Source organism: Solea solea, chromosome 5 (genome assembly GCF_958295425.1).
Source record: "Solea solea chromosome 5, fSolSol10.1, whole genome shotgun sequence".
Lineage (NCBI taxonomy): Eukaryota > Metazoa > Chordata > Actinopteri > Pleuronectiformes > Soleidae > Solea > Solea solea.
Genome location: NC_081138.1, coordinates 29,909,464 through 29,927,748, shown reverse-complemented (window position 1 = coordinate 29,927,748; position 18,285 = coordinate 29,909,464). Strand labels below are relative to the sequence as shown.

At 43.3% G+C, this 18,285-nt stretch overlaps 3 protein-coding genes across 3 annotated transcripts; 2 read left to right on the top strand and 1 right to left on the bottom strand.

Moving 5' to 3' along the window:
* The first annotated feature begins 199 nt into the window (after positions 1-199).
* On the top strand, positions 200-5,806 carry LOC131460102 (beta-1,3-galactosyltransferase 1-like). Its single transcript, XM_058630400.1, has 4 exons — positions 200-916; positions 3,580-3,621; positions 3,743-3,808; positions 3,928-5,806. Exons 3-4 carry the CDS (start codon positions 3,774-3,776, stop codon positions 5,246-5,248), a joined length of 1,356 nt encoding a protein of 451 aa, XP_058486383.1. The 5' UTR covers positions 200-916; positions 3,580-3,621; positions 3,743-3,773; the 3' UTR covers positions 5,249-5,806.
* A 1,983-nt stretch (positions 5,807-7,789) lies between these two features.
* Positions 7,790-13,747, bottom strand: ctsd (cathepsin D). Its single transcript, XM_058630203.1, has 9 exons — positions 13,551-13,747; positions 12,275-12,431; positions 11,105-11,228; positions 10,903-11,021; positions 10,618-10,817; positions 9,718-9,840; positions 9,486-9,630; positions 8,537-8,635; positions 7,790-8,353 (listed from the first exon to the last, which is right to left on the bottom strand). Exons 1-9 carry the CDS (start codon positions 13,613-13,615, stop codon positions 8,192-8,194), a joined length of 1,194 nt encoding a protein of 397 aa, XP_058486186.1. The 5' UTR covers positions 13,616-13,747; the 3' UTR covers positions 7,790-8,191.
* Positions 13,748-15,783: 2,036 nt separating this feature from the next.
* LOC131459887 (MORN repeat-containing protein 3-like) lies at positions 15,784-16,623 on the top strand. The gene has a single exon (XM_058630023.1). The coding sequence runs from the start codon at positions 15,784-15,786 to the stop codon at positions 16,621-16,623; it is 840 nt and encodes a 279-aa protein (XP_058486006.1).
* The last annotated feature ends 1,662 nt before the right edge of the window (positions 16,624-18,285 follow it).

Sequence of the window (18,285 nt, the reverse complement as noted above, 5' to 3'; positions counted from 1 at the left end):
AAGTTCACAGTTCACCGTGTTGGGGTCTGGTCCGTATGGGAAAGCAGACCAGGATCAGAAACCTGTGTGAAAGAGCAGCTATCGTGTATGAGATTTATTTCACCATTCTCCCTTGTTCCTTATTAGTGGCCTAATGTAATATATTAACTCATGTACGTGTCCACCAGTGACACGTGGTCACTTGGTCCTACTTTTTAGACCCCCTCGTATGGGGGACGAGACCTCATTCCAGGATGTAAACAGTGTCCGCCATCTTTGCTAACATTAGCGCTAACAGGACCAAGTGTCATCGGGGAACCTAACAAAGAAAAGAAGGAAGATATTTGTCAAAAATACTACCCCTATGCTAGTAATACAAAGCTAAATGCTAATCGGTGAAGTATTCCTTTAAGAGACTTGACTAAAAATGTTACCGTAAATATGTTTTATACTGTTCAAATTGTTGTTGATGGCGTACAGTGCAGTGTTGTTTTTCTAAATAAACTGTTAAACTTGTTAAAACAGCATTTTATGGGCCAAAGCACACGTTTTCTGGTCCTTTTGTGGTTAAAATAAGTACAAAAATCCAGGCAGACCTTTTGAGAGTTAGGTGATAAAGGGTTCATATATTTTCAAAATGTCTTTTTAGTTCTCAGAGAGTGCTTTTTAAATCGTAGATTTAACACAGGGTGCACTTGGTGAGCGACAACAATCACACCTGTGAGCACTTGTGTACACTGATGTGGTCAAACTGGAATAACTCACAGGGAAGCGGGGGGGGGGGGGATAAAGGTTAAGTCGAGCCAAATAAAACACAATCCACCCCGTGAGATGGTGACACATGGTTCAGCCCGGTCATCTGGCTGCAGCATTTCAGGTGTCCTCAGCTTCCAGCCACAACTTTGCCTGAAGCAGGAAGAGGCCGCCCATGACCCAGGTAACTCAAAACACAAATATACACCTAACGACAACTCAAGGGTTTTCGTTGGAGGCTTTTGTTCTCCTTACTTATCCTGTTGACGACGCCCATGCATGCTTTCACGATTCATTAGGTTGTGTTGCTGCTCTTGTTTGCATGTGTGTGGATTTTTAAATGCAACTTTCTGCGGCTTCAGCGAGAACATTTTTACTAAGAAACCTTGACTTAAAATCTGAAGTGTCTTTTTCCTTCTTATGATGAAGCTGACTATAATTTAATTCATACCATATGTCCTTAACACACACCTTTGTTTGTAATTGTTACTGGTCATAAAAGCTGAAAGAAAGCTGTTATTAGTTAAAACAAATTTAGATTATTTTTCATCAAACTGGATTGTCTTATGCGTGTGTTATTTTAAAATAATACTAAGAAAATTGACTCCAAAACAAAACTACCCAGAAAATATCTCATGACCAAACACAAAAAAAGACAAGTGATACGTGGATTTAGTTTCATTTGTGTTGAGGAAACAAACAGATGGACAGACGCAGACTCTCTCCTGACCTTTAAAACAAGTTTGTCAGGTTTATTTTTTTCTGTACCAAATAGATGACCGTATCTCGCACAGGACACTCATGTACCTGCCTCACCCTCGAGGCGTTGTGTCTGTGGTCTGCCATGCTCTTTATCAAGTCCCACTTTCAACGTTTGTCTATGAAAACATAAACAGAGGCTATAAGAACGTGCAGTAAAACACACAGAAGTTAAAACAAGTAAAAAGTTAGGATGAACTATAACGGACAAGATCAACACAGTAGGTGGAGGTTCAAATCAAACATAGTGGTTCTTTACTTACTCTTTCTCACTGACATTTTTGGGTTCTTCGTCGTGGTCAAAGAGGAAGAGGATCAAAGATCCACCAAAGGTTCTGCAGAGCGTCCCACACACGTCCCAAATCTCCGTTCTTCAAATATGTGACACTTGCACGTACGTACACTAAACATTGCTAAATCTTCAAATGCAGCCACGTAACAAGTGGTTGTATTGTTTGCTGCATTGTTTCCACTCCCAACAGAGTCCAGAGGAAATAAAACAATGATGTTTTGCTTTGCTCTGGGTAGTGAAAGATTCATTAAAAGGCTGTAAAACGGAACAGAAGCCGCGATAATCCACAGAATCAGGTGATCAGCTCCACATGGCTCTCCCTGTGTGTGTGTGTGTGTGTGTGTGTGTGTGTGTGCTTAGATCTCGTAAATCTAACGTCGGCTTCCTGTTAAACATCAAGATAAGACATTTTTTTTATGAAGGTTGTCATAGAAATGACAAAGTGCTCCAGGCTTCTCTCGACTTAAAGTAGATGACAAATAACCGAAAAGTAGTGCATACATTTTTTTAAGAAAGTTTTTGCACTCTGAATTATCTTTGTCCTACTAAGATATTCCAGTTTACTGTTAAACTTGAATGACATTTCCTCGTGAACTCCCGACTGCTCCCGGTTTGTGAGTAAGAAATCCTTTAGCTATAAGTCACTCTGAACACTCTGAACACTTTTGTCTGACCATGACCCAACTTCTGAGGGCGCTATAGAGCTCTGGGACTATAAACAGGTTTGTGCCCTATGTGTTTTTCTGCCTACCAGACCTCCATGTCAAATTTCAAGAGTTTTTATGCACATTAACCCCTTTTAAAAAAGAACCGGAAAGCCACGCATATTATTATAATAAAAATAATCTGAAGGATAATGTAGTTTGGTAATGTAACCTTGTTACACCGAAACTTAAAGTACAGCTTCTAAAACGGACACATCCATCCAACTGCTGGATGTTTTCCAATTCCTTTTTATGTATCATAGCTGTCAAATATGTCAATATGTGTCCTTGGTAGCTTTTATCTAAAGAACAACATGAGATCAGAGAGGCAACACCACATTCCTTTCCTTGTGAGAAGATTTCATTGAATCAAAGGCTGAAGGCCAACAGTTAACTACTTCAACTGTTAATAAATGACATTGTAACAAGTGTCAAATCTTGCATCAACCAACCGGCCTAACCTTAAACCAACTTAACTCTGGGGCTCCTACAGATAATGACAGGTTCCTCGCTCAAATTCTTGCCAGGGGCCGATTCAGGCACTAACGAAAGACGAGGGAGTAAAGATGCCCCAGACTCCACTCAAGACGAGATATTGAGTTTGTGATGGGTATGGTTTTTAAAGTGTGAACACAATTTAAAAGCTAAGTGCTGCCTTCTTTAACTTCACCACAACCTTAAGCACAACAAAATCAAACCTCCTCTCAAGGCACCACACCATAATTCCTGTGTAAACAACCCCCCCCCCCACACACACACACACACACACACACACTCTCCTCTGTGGAGAACCTTCATTGGCTGGGAGCCACATAATCCAAAGGGGAGGAGCAAACAAAGGTGTGTCTTCCTGCAGGTAAAAAAAAAAAAAACCACCTCACACACACACACACACAGTGCTATGGTTACCTGAGTGAGGAACTCGTCCCACTGCTTCAGTGTCGCGCTGGAACATGTCACAGGGACGTCGGGGACATTTGGACACAAACATGTTCATGCCTCGCGCTGCTTTTTTGACACCTGAGAGAAACTGAATCCTGCCATGAATTTTTCAGAGGAGTAACGTCTGCTCTTCTTCTTCTTCTTCTTCAGCACACCTGTCTGGAAGAACACACACACACACCCTGGGATTAGGTACGTGACGTGACGGACTTTGACTCTGTGATAAATGATTGTGCGACGTCTGTTGCTTGTCGTCGTGTGACTTGTGTTTCCTCTTATTCAAGTGACACTTAAGGCTGTTTTCTCACTACAGATGAAAAGCAGACAGACAGGGAAGTTCCAACATGCTGGAGAGTGTGAGGACAACAGGGGGACAAAGGTGTGTGTGTGTGTGTGTGTGTGTGTGTGTGTGCGTGAGATTCTTGATCCTTTTTTTTTTCTTTTGTTTTTTAAAAAAAAAAGCAAAAAACAAACCAGGAAATTAATGTCTGATTTCAGCCAAGGACTGACGGACACATTGAAGCCAGTGGACGACAGCAGCAGCAGCAGCAGCAGCAGCAGGAGGTGGTGGTGCTGCAGATCCCGACGTTGCATTTTTTTATTTGTTCTGTTTTTGGGCGTTTTTGGCATTATTTACTACACCAACATCATGGGAATGGCAATGGACTGGAACCCTGATTGGTGGCTGCAACATCCGGCAAACTCCACCACTCACAGGTGGTTGGTTCCTTCAGAGACGCTGAACATGGACGAGGCTTTAGCCGAAATGGTAAATTCCAGTATCACAACCACCAGCATAACCAGTGCTACCACAAGCACCGGCATCAGAACCACCAGCAACAGCAGCAGCAGCAACAGCAGCAGCAGCAGCAGCAGCAACAGCAGCAACAGCAGCAGCAGCAGCAGCAGCGTCAGTGTCCCCGCTGAGACCAACCAATCCAACAATGACTCGGTGCCAACAACCCCGCCTCCCTATGTGTCTCCAGGTCCATATTTGGTGGAATATCCCTACCAGTATCACTTCATCATGAATGAGCCGCAGAAATGTGCAGAGCAGAAGCCTTTCGTGGTTCTGATGGTCCCTGTGGCGCCAAAAAACAGGGCCGATCGAGACATCGTCCGTAAAACATGGGGAAGTGAAAGTGTGGTACTGGACAAAGTGGTGACGGTGATCTTCCAGCTGGGGCTGTACACTGGAGAGGGAGGCGAGCAGCTCCGAGAACAGCTGCTGCAGGAGAGCAACGAGCACCGGGACCTGATCCAGAGCGACTTCGTGGACTGCTACAAGAACCTGACCATCAAGACCATGGTGATGATGGAGTGGCTGGACACCTACTGCTCCAACGCCTCGTACGCCATGAAGATCGATTCAGACATGTTCCTGAATGTTCCCAGACTCGTCACGATGTTGTCAAACGCTCCAAAATCAAACTACATGACGGGACTTGTGGCAAACGGTGGTCAAGTTCTTAGAGATCCAAATTCAAAATGGTTCCTTCCCCACGAGGTTTTCCCAAGGTCATATTACCCGCGTTATGCTCTGGGTCTTGGCTACGTCCTTACTTTGGACCTCCCAAAAAAGCTGCTGGAGGGAGCCAAACACGTGAAAGCGGTCTACATTGAAGACGTGTATTTGGGCTTGTGCATGGAGCACCTGGGCATCAACCCCACTGACTCCCCAGACTGGAACTATTTTCATGTCTTTGCTGTTCCGTACAATCGCTGCACTTTCTCCAAACTAGTCGCCACAACGACGTTTACTGACGCCGATCGTATGGCCATGTGGGCCGACTTTTCAAAGCCGGGTCCGCACTGCTGACGCACGAGAGCTGAACACGGTGAAGACGTCGGCTCAAAGCTTCTCAGGTCTGTTTACTGAACTCTTCCACCCACACAACAGTTTGTAATTGATCTGCCTCCAGCTCAGGGCATTGTTTGAAGGAGCATTGTCTTAAACCCATTATTTTTACAGCACAGAAAGGAAAGGGCTACAATAAAATATGTATTTATGATGAATATAAAGCTGCAATTTTTTTAGTTTTCAAGAATCTCTGCGTTGGCAGATTGTTGTGCTGTGCGGCCATGGCGGCACACGGAGCGTCAGATTAGCCAGCACCTCCCGTTGACCATGAAGGACACTGTACAGTAGAAATGACGATTGTGACGTTATTCACATGTTAGATGATAGTTAAGACGACAGTTGTGGCGGCAGCCGGAGACGCAGAAGGAAATGAAGCTTTATGTGATGAACTAATGTGACCGTGACTGAAGAGATGCATTATAATGTATGTAAAGTGTACAGTAAGTCTCTCCATGATGTACAAATTTCAGAGGTGGTTCTACAGGGGATGTATAATAAATGGGTCTGTCAAACACACTATGTATTTTTATTCCTTCATTTCAGACTTTGCTTGTTGATTCACAACAGTTTTGAGCTCACGTGACCGAGGAGGACGTGACGTTCCATTGTTGACGCGGTCGGTAACGTTAGACGGGGGTTAAAGGACTTTCTGTTTGTTCGGGTTCTGATGTGATCTGTTTTCTCTGTTTTGTATCCAAGGGTTTTTAAAGAACTACTGTGACCCAAGTCACGATATTTATAACTGTTGCAAATGTATGTATAATGCATCAATGTTATTTAAAACGTTTGGGGATAATTCATCAAATTGGTTAGAGTGGGGGCCCAAAACAAAATGTCTTGCGACCCATCTGTGGGTCCCGACCCAGTGTTTGAGAATGAAAGGTTATTGATGGGACTTTGAACATGACGCAGTTGCTGCTCCAAGTATTTCAGAAACTGCTGATCTTTGGTCTATCTGTCTCGCTGTCTATCTGTCTCGCTGTCTATCTGTCTCACTGTCTATCTGTCAGGCAAACTCGTTAATTTTGGCCATTCATTTAAATAATTTAACGGGTTAAAAAAAAAATAATAACGCCGTTAACGTTGTTTGTTTACTTCACGTGCGCAGGCTAACCGAGCCACGATGGACGCACTTATAGGCGGAAAGTTTCATTTTAAAAAGTTACCCGGCGCGTGTGTCCGGTTGTGTCTCCGTCTCCCTCTGTGTCTCCGTCTCTCTCTCTGTCTGTCTGTCTGTCTGTCTCACAGCTCTGAACACATCATCATGTCCGATCTTGAATCGATCACCCACCACTGTGATCTGTGATTTTGTGTTTAAAACATCAAGAAGCCTTTTTTGGTGTCAAATTTGTTAGAATTAGGAGAGAAACTGTGTTTAAAGTTTAAAGAAAGCCATTGAATTTAAATATACTGTGTGTGTGTATGTGTGTATGTGTGTGTGTATATATGTATATATATATATATATATATATATATATATATATATATATATATATATATATTGTGTAAATTGTCCATTCATTCCCATGACTTTATTCTCGTAAATGTACTACTTTGTTCTCGAAGTTGTACATTTTTCAAGAAAGTTTAAAGAATAAAGGTGTAAATTTACGGCTCTGTTAAAACAAGGGCCGTGGAGCATTTTGTGGAATTGTACTTAAGAATAGGTTTTAAAATCAAGGAGATACTTCATCGTTTGGCACATCAGCATCACAGAAGTATCATAAGTATCAGGACTTTCAAAAGTATATGCAAGAAAACCTCTTTGGAGAACCTTCATTGGCTGGGAGCCACATAAACAAAGGGGGAGGAGCAAACACAGGTGCATCTTCCGTGCAGGTAAAAGACACACACACACACACACACACACACACACTGGAATTGAAAGTGAAAGTTTCTTTATTTGTACTGACACAAAAATATAATAATGAATACATAAACATACACACATACCTGTGAAAGCTTGCGTACCACCGGTGGTACACGCACCACAGTTCGAGAACCATGGCAGGAGACAGTGGCTGTATGTTTGTTACCTTTTTAATGACGGTGCTCAGGGACTCTCGGGGTTCTTGAGTCTGTCCTCAACATATGTGACAAAGTAGTTCTGGAGTTGAACTTTAAATGTGTTCCAGTCTCCAGAGGAAACACTGAAACAAGTGTTTTTATGTCTTCCTCTTTAAAGCAGGTGGCGACCGTTCTGTCCCACCAGGCGTGTTCAGACATGTACAGAGAGACAGAAAGACAGACACGTCACCATGTGTGACCAGCTCCAGCCTGGAGTTTCTGACTGCAGGAACAAGAGGTGACATGTCTGTCTGTCTGTCTGTCTGTCTGTCTTTCATACTGAAAAGGGTGTGTATGTGGAAGAGGTGTCTCTTGTTTTTTGTCATCACTTTTTCAGTGATGACATCGCGGGTGTGTTTTGGTCTGTGGTGACACTTAACGAGGAAAACACACACGATCTGTTTCTAATAAAATCACATAAGGAAAACAACATGTTTTAAAAGGTGTTTATTGAGGCCAATCACATTAAAATACTCAGTCGTCAAGAACCAAGTTCATTCTGAAATGCAAATTACACTTTTTCAGTTTTAAAACAAATCCCTGAAGAAAAAAAAAAAAATCACTTCACGAGGCAGTGTTCTATTGATACGATCAGCTGATCCCTGATCAGATCTGAACATCCATCATCACCCATCATCAGTCTCTTTCACACAAACACACACACACACACACCAGTGTAGATCAGTGCATTTAGGCTCGACACACACAGTCTATTGCTAAATACAGAGTGATTGCAAAGCAACGGAGAAAAAAAAAACGTGTGCAGCTCGGATGTTTCTGTAGTTTTCCTTTTTGTGCCGGAACGGGACGATTCGGCGCGGCGAGTGTTTAGGTTTAGGCGGACTTGGCGAAGCCCACGCGGTTGTTGTCTCGGTCAAACACGGTGTAGTACTGACCGATGAACACGTCTCCCAGAATCCACAGGGGCCCGGCGGGGGCGGGGATGTCCAGACCCATGAAGCCACTCAGACAGATGGTCTTTCCAGCCTGAGACACCTGGAGGACACAGACACAGAGACACAGATGATGCTGCTGCTGCTGCTAAAAAGGTACAGTGTGTGGACGCACCAGTGCTTTGAAGGTGGGAGGGTCTTAATGCTCTGTTTCAGAATTTCTGAGTTCCTAGTAGAGGTAGATCGCCCCCTGCTGGATGACAAACTGTGCTGCACACAGACTCACCTTGAGGATGTACTGATCTCCGGTCAGACTGTAGCTCTGTCCTCCCACAGTGAACGTGATGACGGGCAGTGACGGGACCTTGTCACAGTTCACCATGTACTGAAACACAAACCACATCAATGGTTAATGGCACCGCCTTTTTTTAACACAGGACTCTTCCTGATGCAAATCCCACCAGGGTCAATCGAGACCAGGCGGGGACTCGAACCAGCAAACGTCTGATTCATTTAGTAATTGATGAATAACTGAATTGCATGATCGCTGCAGGCCTAATTAACGTGTTTGACCCAAAATGGCCACCTTCCTGTTGTTGTTGTTTTTTTTCATGTACGAGAAACAATTTTAGTGGGAGGAAAATAATTTATAACAAGAAAAAAACTCCTCCTTTCATAAACACGGAGACTAAACTGAGTTACTGATGTCCATCAATCCATTAAAAGTCAAGTTATTCAGGGGAGTTGTTGTCGCCGATCCCAGGACTTATGGTCAGTTCCAAGAGTCTGTACTAATTTCAGGGGATAAAAAGATAAAAATACATTTAAATATGAAGTGACTTCTTCCAGGAACGAGCTACAAAATTGTCTTAAATTCCAGGTTCTGGTCTCATTGGACACTAAAAGTATTTTTTGCCTTTGCCTTTGCCTTTTCTTCTTCTTTACTATTAATTTACAGTTTGTTCTATAAAAAGTCTTTAAGTGCATTTACAGTCCAAGTATTTTACACTTTTACAGGTTCTTTGCCATTTAAGCATCGGTAACAACAACTCCCTATAATTGCAGCAACATGCAAGAACTGCCCTGTGATTGGTTCAAGTCTCCCATCACAGAGTCTGCAGGAAGTCGTCTCATCACCTGGTTAAACTGATTATTGATAACTAAATACAAATATAAAGTATGTCGCCCCTTTGACCTGACTTAAACCCAACCAGGCCCCGCCCCCTCTAACTCACCTCTCCCTGGATGAGTGGAATCGCTCCGATGGCTTTCTGCAGAGCCTTGACCTCGGCAGAGGGGCCGGTGATCAGAGACGTCCCTGTGTCCACGATGGCCTCGCAGCCGCCTTTGCACAGAGTCAGCTGACTGCCCACGACCAACCTGTCGCACACGCACACACATGTTTTTGAAAACTAAATACATGAATAAAATCTAAAAACCAAACCGACTGCTCACACGGCGACTCACTGGTCCATGCGGATCTGCCAGTACGCCTGCCGGGTGATGTTGACGTAGTTGAAGTCACCGGTGTAGTATTTGGGGTCGGTCCCTCCCAGCAGCAGCTCGCCGCCGGGCGCCGTGTCTGGGTTCCTGGCAGAAAAGAGTGAACACAGGGTCAGGAGCGTCGGCGAGGAACTGTAGTGACGTCGTTTTTAAACTAGCGACGGGCAAAGCAGGTGTTTTTCTGTGCAGCCGAATCATTAGAATCAGCTCATTAAAAAAAGGATTTGTTGAGCGAATGGTTTGGTGCTTCCTGCGTGACCGGAGCACAGACTCCGGCCGTATCTCAGTGCAGCGACTGTGGCAGTTTTTCAATGCAGATAAAACGAAAGACGCAGATAATGAAGCAAAATGAACATTTACTCTGAGAAACGTACAGCTGTGAAAACATGCTCCGCCTTCACCAGTCGACCTGTTTGAACAGCGGCTTTATCAGAGTCTGTTCACTGCTGCAGGTTAAAAACAGTGAACTGAAGGACTTCAGTTAAAGCGACCATCTCTGAAAATATTACTCATACATATGTGTATTATCATTTTTGAAATAGAATTTTTTTTGTTTTTTTTCCGTAGCCATAGAACGTACTTAAGACAAAAGAGCCTTTCTTTTACAGAGGCAGCCACTTTGTGCCAGAGTGTGCGTTCCACATTTAGAACATCATAGTTTCTGGTTTGTGAAGGTCACCTGATGCTGTCTGGAAATGAAGACACATCAAACAAACAATGCAGGGCATGAAACAGTAGGTGGCGCCGTAACAAACAAGGGAGACTTACAAATTCACTAACTTTCAAGGATTTCAAGGACCCGTGGGAACCCTGAGAGTGTTTCTGGAACCCTGACTGACTTGGTGCCAAAAAACGTGCCCCCACCTGTTCAAATAGAAGGAGAAGACGTTCTTCTCCACTTTCTTCTGTTTCATGATGTTGTCAAAGACCGGCGCCACCCCGTCCACAGATATGCGAGGGTAGGCCATTCCAAGGATCCCGTCAAACTTGGCCGCGATAAACGCGATGCCGGGCTGCTTCGTGGCTTCGCCGAAAACCTGTTTCTCCACTGCCAGGTCTCCGATCTGGAAACGGGAATGATAAAAGTTTACCAGCGCCGGCGTTGGCACACGGTTCACTTTGAGGATTCCGCGTCAGGCGAGAGCATACCATGCACGTGTCCTGACTGAGGTACCCCGACAGGCTCCCAGATCCATACTGGATGGCGAAGGCTGTTCCGTTCTTCACGAACGTGCTGGACTTGGCGGAGTTATATTTGTGGTGAAGCACTGTGAAAACAGACGTGTGTTGTGTTTACAGCGGCTCAGACACTGCGTCGCCACGGTGATGTGTAAACAACGTCAGCACTTACAGCACGCGATGTCTAAAAGGGAGCAGTGAATGGACGGCACCCACAGGTTGGACGAGCCCGTGTCAAACACCACGCTGAAGGTCTGAGGAGGGGTTCCCAGGGAAATGTCACCGTAGTACTGAGCCTGGTTTAAAAAAAAACAAAAAACCACACAGATTTATTAGGATCTCAAACAAACATCTGTGTCTGGACAGCTTGTAGAGGTTTAACTGGAACTTGCCGGTAAATAATCCAACTGAGGAAACGCATGACTGCAGCTAATCTCACGATGACCTCAGCAAAACACTTACTGTAATCTCTCGGGACATTTGAAACAGACAGAAACGGACGTAAGACAGACGGTATGACAGGTGGATGGATGGTGAGACAGAGGGAGAAAAAGTGTTTAAGAAATAATCATTTGAGTGAAGTCAACTAGAGGTGAACATGTTGCCCATGTGCAGGCTGCCGTCTATGCTGGAAAATGCTGTGAAAGCGGGACATTTCTCAACCTCTGCCACACTTAACGCAAGCACAGTGAAGCAACGACTTCCTCTTCTCCATGTGAACTACAGCATTTCGCGTCGTTTTTTTGGGGGTTTGTATGTGTAAAGACATTTCTTCATTTATGAAAAGCCTTTTAACAACAAAGGAGACCATAAAGGGAGGTGTGGACGAGGCCTAATTGTGATTTTCCTGCCACTTATCATCCTAGCAAATGGGTCGGGGACGTTTTTAAACTCAAGCTTCAGTTCAATATTCACTCTAAGACATTTAATGTCTGTATGCTAATGGTAAGTGGCATAAAACTACTGAATAATCCAAAATAAAACAATCAAACTGCAGTTTTGATTTGATAAATGATGACCTGCTCAGTTGTGGCTGATGTTTTTAGGTCACAGGTCACCACGATCATCGAGTCATGCAGTAAATCAGCTGTTTAAAAACCTGAAGCGAACTTTGGCTTCATGTGACTCTGGTCAGATTTTCTGTCAAGTCATACTGTACGCACTTCCTGTTTGTAAAGGATTTGGAAAGGCTGAGAGTAATTCAATGGGAAAAACATGTAAACGTATATTGGAATAATTTGAAAATATGCTTCTGTGTTATGACAAAGGGGAGAAAGGGTTATTGTATCAGGCTGGAGACAAGAAACCTGCAAACATGGAGGAAACACAGCCAACGACTCACGTCGAGGTAGTTCTTCAGTGTCTCTGGAGTGGGTCCATTACTGGAAGGGAAGCCAAGGTTGTATTTCAAGGAGTGTTTGTCGGCCAAAAGCTCCGACACACTTTTCCCCGAGTCTGTCATCTCGCGTCTGATGGAGCGGAACTTCGTTAGAGGAATTCTGGACAGGAAAACAAAAACCATGACAGCTATTTAGTAAGGCGTTTTTAAAAATAATAATATTATCATAGACATGCATTTCAAAATCCAGTCCGACCAGGTATTTAGTCGTGAGGACATGGTCACGACAAGCCGCTGACGGTCAAATAGGGAGAAACTGTGATTTAAATGGGTTTGAACATGGTGTGGTTGTTGTTACCACAGGTTCTGGTCCAAGTATCACAGAAACTACTAATCTACTGGGATTTTCACAGCAACCAGCTCTAGAGTTTAGAGAATGGTCCTGAAAAGAGAAAATATCCAGTCAGGGCAGCTCTCTGAGGTGAAATGCCCTGAAGATACTTTAACTACTAAAGGAAATGGCAGAGATTTTAGCCTTAGGCAAAAACAACAGGGTGTTTCACGTTTTTATTGTTTTCTGTCAAAATCGATCAAATATTGACTGGTCTGAAAGTTGTTGGCTTTGTTTTTTTTGTTTTTTTTTTAAATCAGAACCATTATGGCCATTTTGCCCAGACTTAAACCAAAGGGTGCAAGAGTCCAACTGTGAACCCACAACATGTCAGAAGAGACAGAAGAGCTACAGCAGCAGAAGACCACACTTCTGCCGTTTTATTATTTATTTATTAAGTTCATATACCTAATGTAAAGACTGGCCATAGTATATCTAAACAACCAACAGTGACTGTGGGGGCTTTGGGGGTAACATCTGACCCAGTTCTACTTCATTGATTACTGATAATAACAATAACGATGATGATAATAAAGTCCTTATGTGCTAGCAGAGCAGATTCAGAGATCGACATTGACGAATCAAAGTCACAAGATCAGACAACGGAGACAGATATCTAACACGCGCGCGCGCGCACGCACACACACACACACACGAAACAAAGCCTTATCCCCAACCTTAACCATAACCGACCAATTCCTAACATTAACTTAACCACGTCTCAAATCTTAACCAATTCCTCATATATGTTATGGGACCAGGTTTTGGTCTCAAAGAGGACTGCTGGAGCTGCAAAACAAAAAAACAGTTGTCCGCGCGCACACACACACACTCACACACACACAGAGTTAATCGTGTACTACTAGCTTAACGAGTTTGTCTCCTTACCTAACCAGCGCGTCGACGTTCAGCGCTAAGACCGCGAACACGAACAGTGGGCAGAGATTCGTCATCGTGTCCGGAGCAAAAACACAAACCAGAACACAACTGTTAAACTCGACGGTGACCGAGCTCTTCGTGTTGCGGACGAAACTACGAACGAAGGACTTTATCAGCTGACTGAAGCCGAGTCACCGTCACGTGAGCCACAAGAACAATATCTCCTTCTTCTGATAAACTTATTGGCGGTCGGCAGCCGGCTTACAGGCGCATTACCGCCACCTACTGGACTGGGTGTCAAGCAGAGGTTTTGGCAAATGAATACAACTATGCCTGCTATTACTACTGCTGTTATTACTGAATTCATTGCAGGGACAACATTATTTTTACATATTGAAAACAAAGCTTTGAATCCTTAGAATCATTATTATTACTACTACTACTACTATCACTACTAATTCTGCTGGTACTTCCACTATGACTACTACTATTGCTCCTATTACTGATTCTTCTACTGCTGTTACTATACTTCTAATACTCATACTCGTAATAATAGCAGCAGAATTAGTAGAGTAGCAGAGTAGCGCTACTACTATTGCTACTACTAGTACTCTTACTACTACTACTATTACCTACTATTTTTTACTATTGCTCTTACGATTACTACAAGTACTGTGTTAAAATGTTATTACTGAATTTCATTGCAGGGATAACATATTATTTTGTACTAATTGAGTATTTACGAATTAGTTGTAGCGCTACTACTATTACTTATTCTGCTGCTTATACTACTACGATTTCTACTATTACTGCTGTTTTTACTATTGCTGCTACTGCTATCGCTACTACGATTCTGCTGGTACTTCAACTACGACTACTACTATTGCTTCTACTACTAGTACTACTGTTACAGCTTCTAATACTATGACTACTAATTCTGCTGCTATTACTACTACTACCACCACTACTTCTACTAATTCTGCTAATAGTACTACTATTGTTCCTACTACTACTACTAGTACTACTGTTATTACTTCCAATACTTAGCCTACTTTGACTACTGATTCTGTTGCTATTACTCCTCCTACTGCTGCTGCTACTGCTAATAGTAGTACTATACTATTGCTACATATTTAGCTGGTACTACTATTTCACAGATATTACAGCTTAAATAGTTGGGCATTATTACGCACAAATTTTGCTATACAAATTGACTGGAAACTCTCACTACTTATCCAAAAGCTTGCTCGAACATTACCAACGGTGTTATGAACTCTGCGTCGTGTTGTATGAGAAGCGAGGACCAGACCATGGACGTTTTCTTGTGGCAGTGTCTGTTTGATTTCTTCCATGGATGTTGTGATGGAAGACATGAGGACAGTTGGTGTAACAGAAGAGGACACCAGGAAGAGGGCAAGAGGGCGACACCTAAAGGGAGAAACTGAAATTCTTCTTCTCAACTGCCCGAAAGAAGAGAGTCGCAGCAACCTCACCAACCCTGACATGGGATTCCAAGACAGCTTTCGTTTGCGTCACATTAAGTCAGCCGTACACGTACAGTAGTACTGTTAGATTTGTATCAGTAGACATGTTGATACACTGTTTGTATGCAAAATACCATTTAGACCGTTGTTATTGCCAGGTATTGCTAACAGTGGGCAGCCAGGCATACGTTTGCATCCATGTTTTTTCCAACTTCTCAAGTGGAAAACGATCAACTCTGAGGGTACAGTTGCTATTGGCGCATTCCAGGTGTAGTTGGAAGGCGGACTTTCTGAGTTCCTAGTTGGATTAACAACTCGGAAAGTCAAAGTAAGGAAAGGAAGGAAAGGCTGCCACTTGTTTAGTAGTAAAAAGTAGTAAAAACGTGAAAATGTGTTTCACATGAAGTCAGTTGTACACTATCAGAACCAGCAGGTCTCCATTCCCAATGGTTCCGCTGGAGAAGGCGGGTGCCCAAAGTGCGTGGGTCTCAAGCTCTCAACCCAAAACAAACTAATTCGAAGGCTGTTCGTGCCAGACCAAACAAGCCTCAAGTTCTATCTGCAGCCATGTTGTTGTGCTGCGTGGGTGCCCAAAATTGGCACAGACACATGGTGCTGCCCCCTGGATGACCCGGGCCTGGACGAGGGCATGAAGATGAAGACAGCTGGTATGATGATGTCATGTTGCCTTTTAAGTGTTGAACATAAATATCATAAAGGTTACATACTCCACATTAGATCAGACGGCATTGGTAGCCATGCCTTTACGGAAAAACAATTTCCTTCGATGTCCATCAAAAGTGGTGGAAAGAAGGTCACAGAGACATGGACCGCGGAGCACAATTTACGAGCTCAATGGAGATCAATACAAAGGAGAGTGGAAGAACGACATGAAGCACGGGATGGGACAACAGGTTTGGAAGTCTGGTGCCAACTACATAGGAGACTGGAAATATGGGAAATGTGATGGATATGGCACATACACCAAGGGGAATCAGTTGTACATTGGGGAGTGGAGAAATGGGAAGAAGCATGGGCATGGTAAATATGCTTACAGTGATTTAGCATATTACCATGGGGAGTGGAGGAAGGGCCACCGCAGTGGCTGGGGAGAGATGCACTATGAGAATGGTGACGTGTTTATGGGGGAGTGGCTGTTGGATAAGCGCCACGGAAGGGGCATTATCCGATATATAGGTGGCGACTGGTATGAAGGCGAATGGCAATATGACGAGAAGCATGGCAAAGGAAAGTTGTACTTTGCCGAAAAAGGCAAACAGTATGTGGGGATGTGGGTAAATGGAGAGGCAAAATGTGGAACCCTTACTGACTGTGAGGGAGTGGAAGTAGAAAATGAAATAGGAGCGGGAACCAGTAATGAAAAATTAGTGATTCCAACTGCCAAAACACAAGAAAACAAAAACAAACAGGGGGACGAAGAGCCAAAAGAAACAGTAGAGGACGGCGGTAGTGCCACATTAGAGTTACCAAGTGCCGAAACATGCCAAGAAGAAACAAATGAACAGACGGATGAAGAGGCAAAAGAAGGCAGTAGTGAAACATTAGCCGAAACGCTCCAAGAACAAAGTGAGGAGTAAGACGAAGAAATGTGCGTCGATTACCCGCAGCTGTGGCGAAACCTGAAGATAGAACAGAGTTTCAGCTCTTTGCAACTAGAGTTGCACTGTGATGCTGGAGCATTTACGTGCCCTGCAACCATCACAAAATGAATCTAGCCCAAGAAAAAGTTTACCATCTTCCAAAACGTCAAACCCAACAGGCTACAGTGGAATAGTCTGAAAGTTGCTTAGAAAGGTTCTAACTGGTGGTGCACCGTCCATGCCTCTCGTCCTGTTCTAGCTGAGGTTGGCTCGAGCTCTCTCGAGCCTCTCCCATGACACTCAAAAGATTTTCCACATACATGATAGATGGACGGATGTTATGACCAAGAAGTATTTCAGTGGCAAGGCAAGCATCATAAGAGCCGGTCCCCATTAGGACTCGAACACTGAACCTTCACGGACTCAATGCCCATCAGCTGCGATTGAGTGTGAGAAACAACAAGGGCTCAAAGTAGTTTAAATCGGAATAGCCCAGAACTTGACGCACTATATTACCATAACATGATGTGGCATAAATTAACAAGTTTAGAGTTCCAGTGTGTAACATTTTGGAGGGTTTATTGGCAGAGATTGCATATATTGTAAGCTGCAGCTCCACGCGACTCTCGGTCTTTCTTGATAAAGTGGTGTTGTGTTTCTACGTCTCCCAACGACATTCCTGCACTGCAAACAGGAAGAGATGCTTTTTACATCACGACTGACGAAGTCAAAGCAGAAGCACCATAGCTGCAATGTGCTCCTACTAGTACTAGCTATAGAGTTCGTAGTGGTTGGTGAATGGCTGAAAATGCCAAGAAGCATTTGCAGCAGAAAGTTCATTCTGCTGCAAAAAAAGAAACGGCTGTCAGCGGATTGATGGGATAAACACTTCCTGCTGAGTAGTGGAGTGGTCAGACATTGGTTTTTGCGGAGATGCAGGCACTGTTTTTCGGAACTACTCAGAGTTACTTAATGGGGCTTTTACATGAACTGTAGTCAAGAATCTTGCTTTACAGAGATCTTGATTTCTATTGTTGGTGAACAACATACTTTCTGGTATGTGAAGGTCGTCATAGTCCTCAAATTTGTTACAGTCAGCAGTCTCACCATGAGAACTCACTCATTCTTACACTGGACCTTAATAATATTTTAGATTTATAAAGTTGATAACAATTTAGATTTATAAACACCCTTTTTAAATTACCCAATGCCAAATAACAAAAGAGAAAGGACAATGCAATTAATTTTCTAAAAATAATGATGCATCATTGAAAACAAATAGGCAAAATCTATTATAGCACATTCTTACATTCCTTTGGTCGGATGAGAATGAATTTGAACTGTGAACAGTGATTATGAGAAAATAAACACCTGTCAAAAAGAAACCCGTAGCTTACATTGTATCCTCTGTAGCGAGAAATAAACAGCAAATAAAAGATGTGAGGGTTGATGGTAATTTCATTAGGCTTAGACTCAGATTCACGAAAGCCTTTACCCTGCTCCAGACCAGTTAGGCTTAAGTAATCCTGCCAATGGCGTTAAACTGCAGTTGGGTTTCATAATGTTGCATTACTGCCTTCTTCTGTTTAGTCAGCATACTCTGCGATCACAAACTAATGTGTTCTAAAATGTGTTCTTCTTTCAGCTGATCCTGATTAG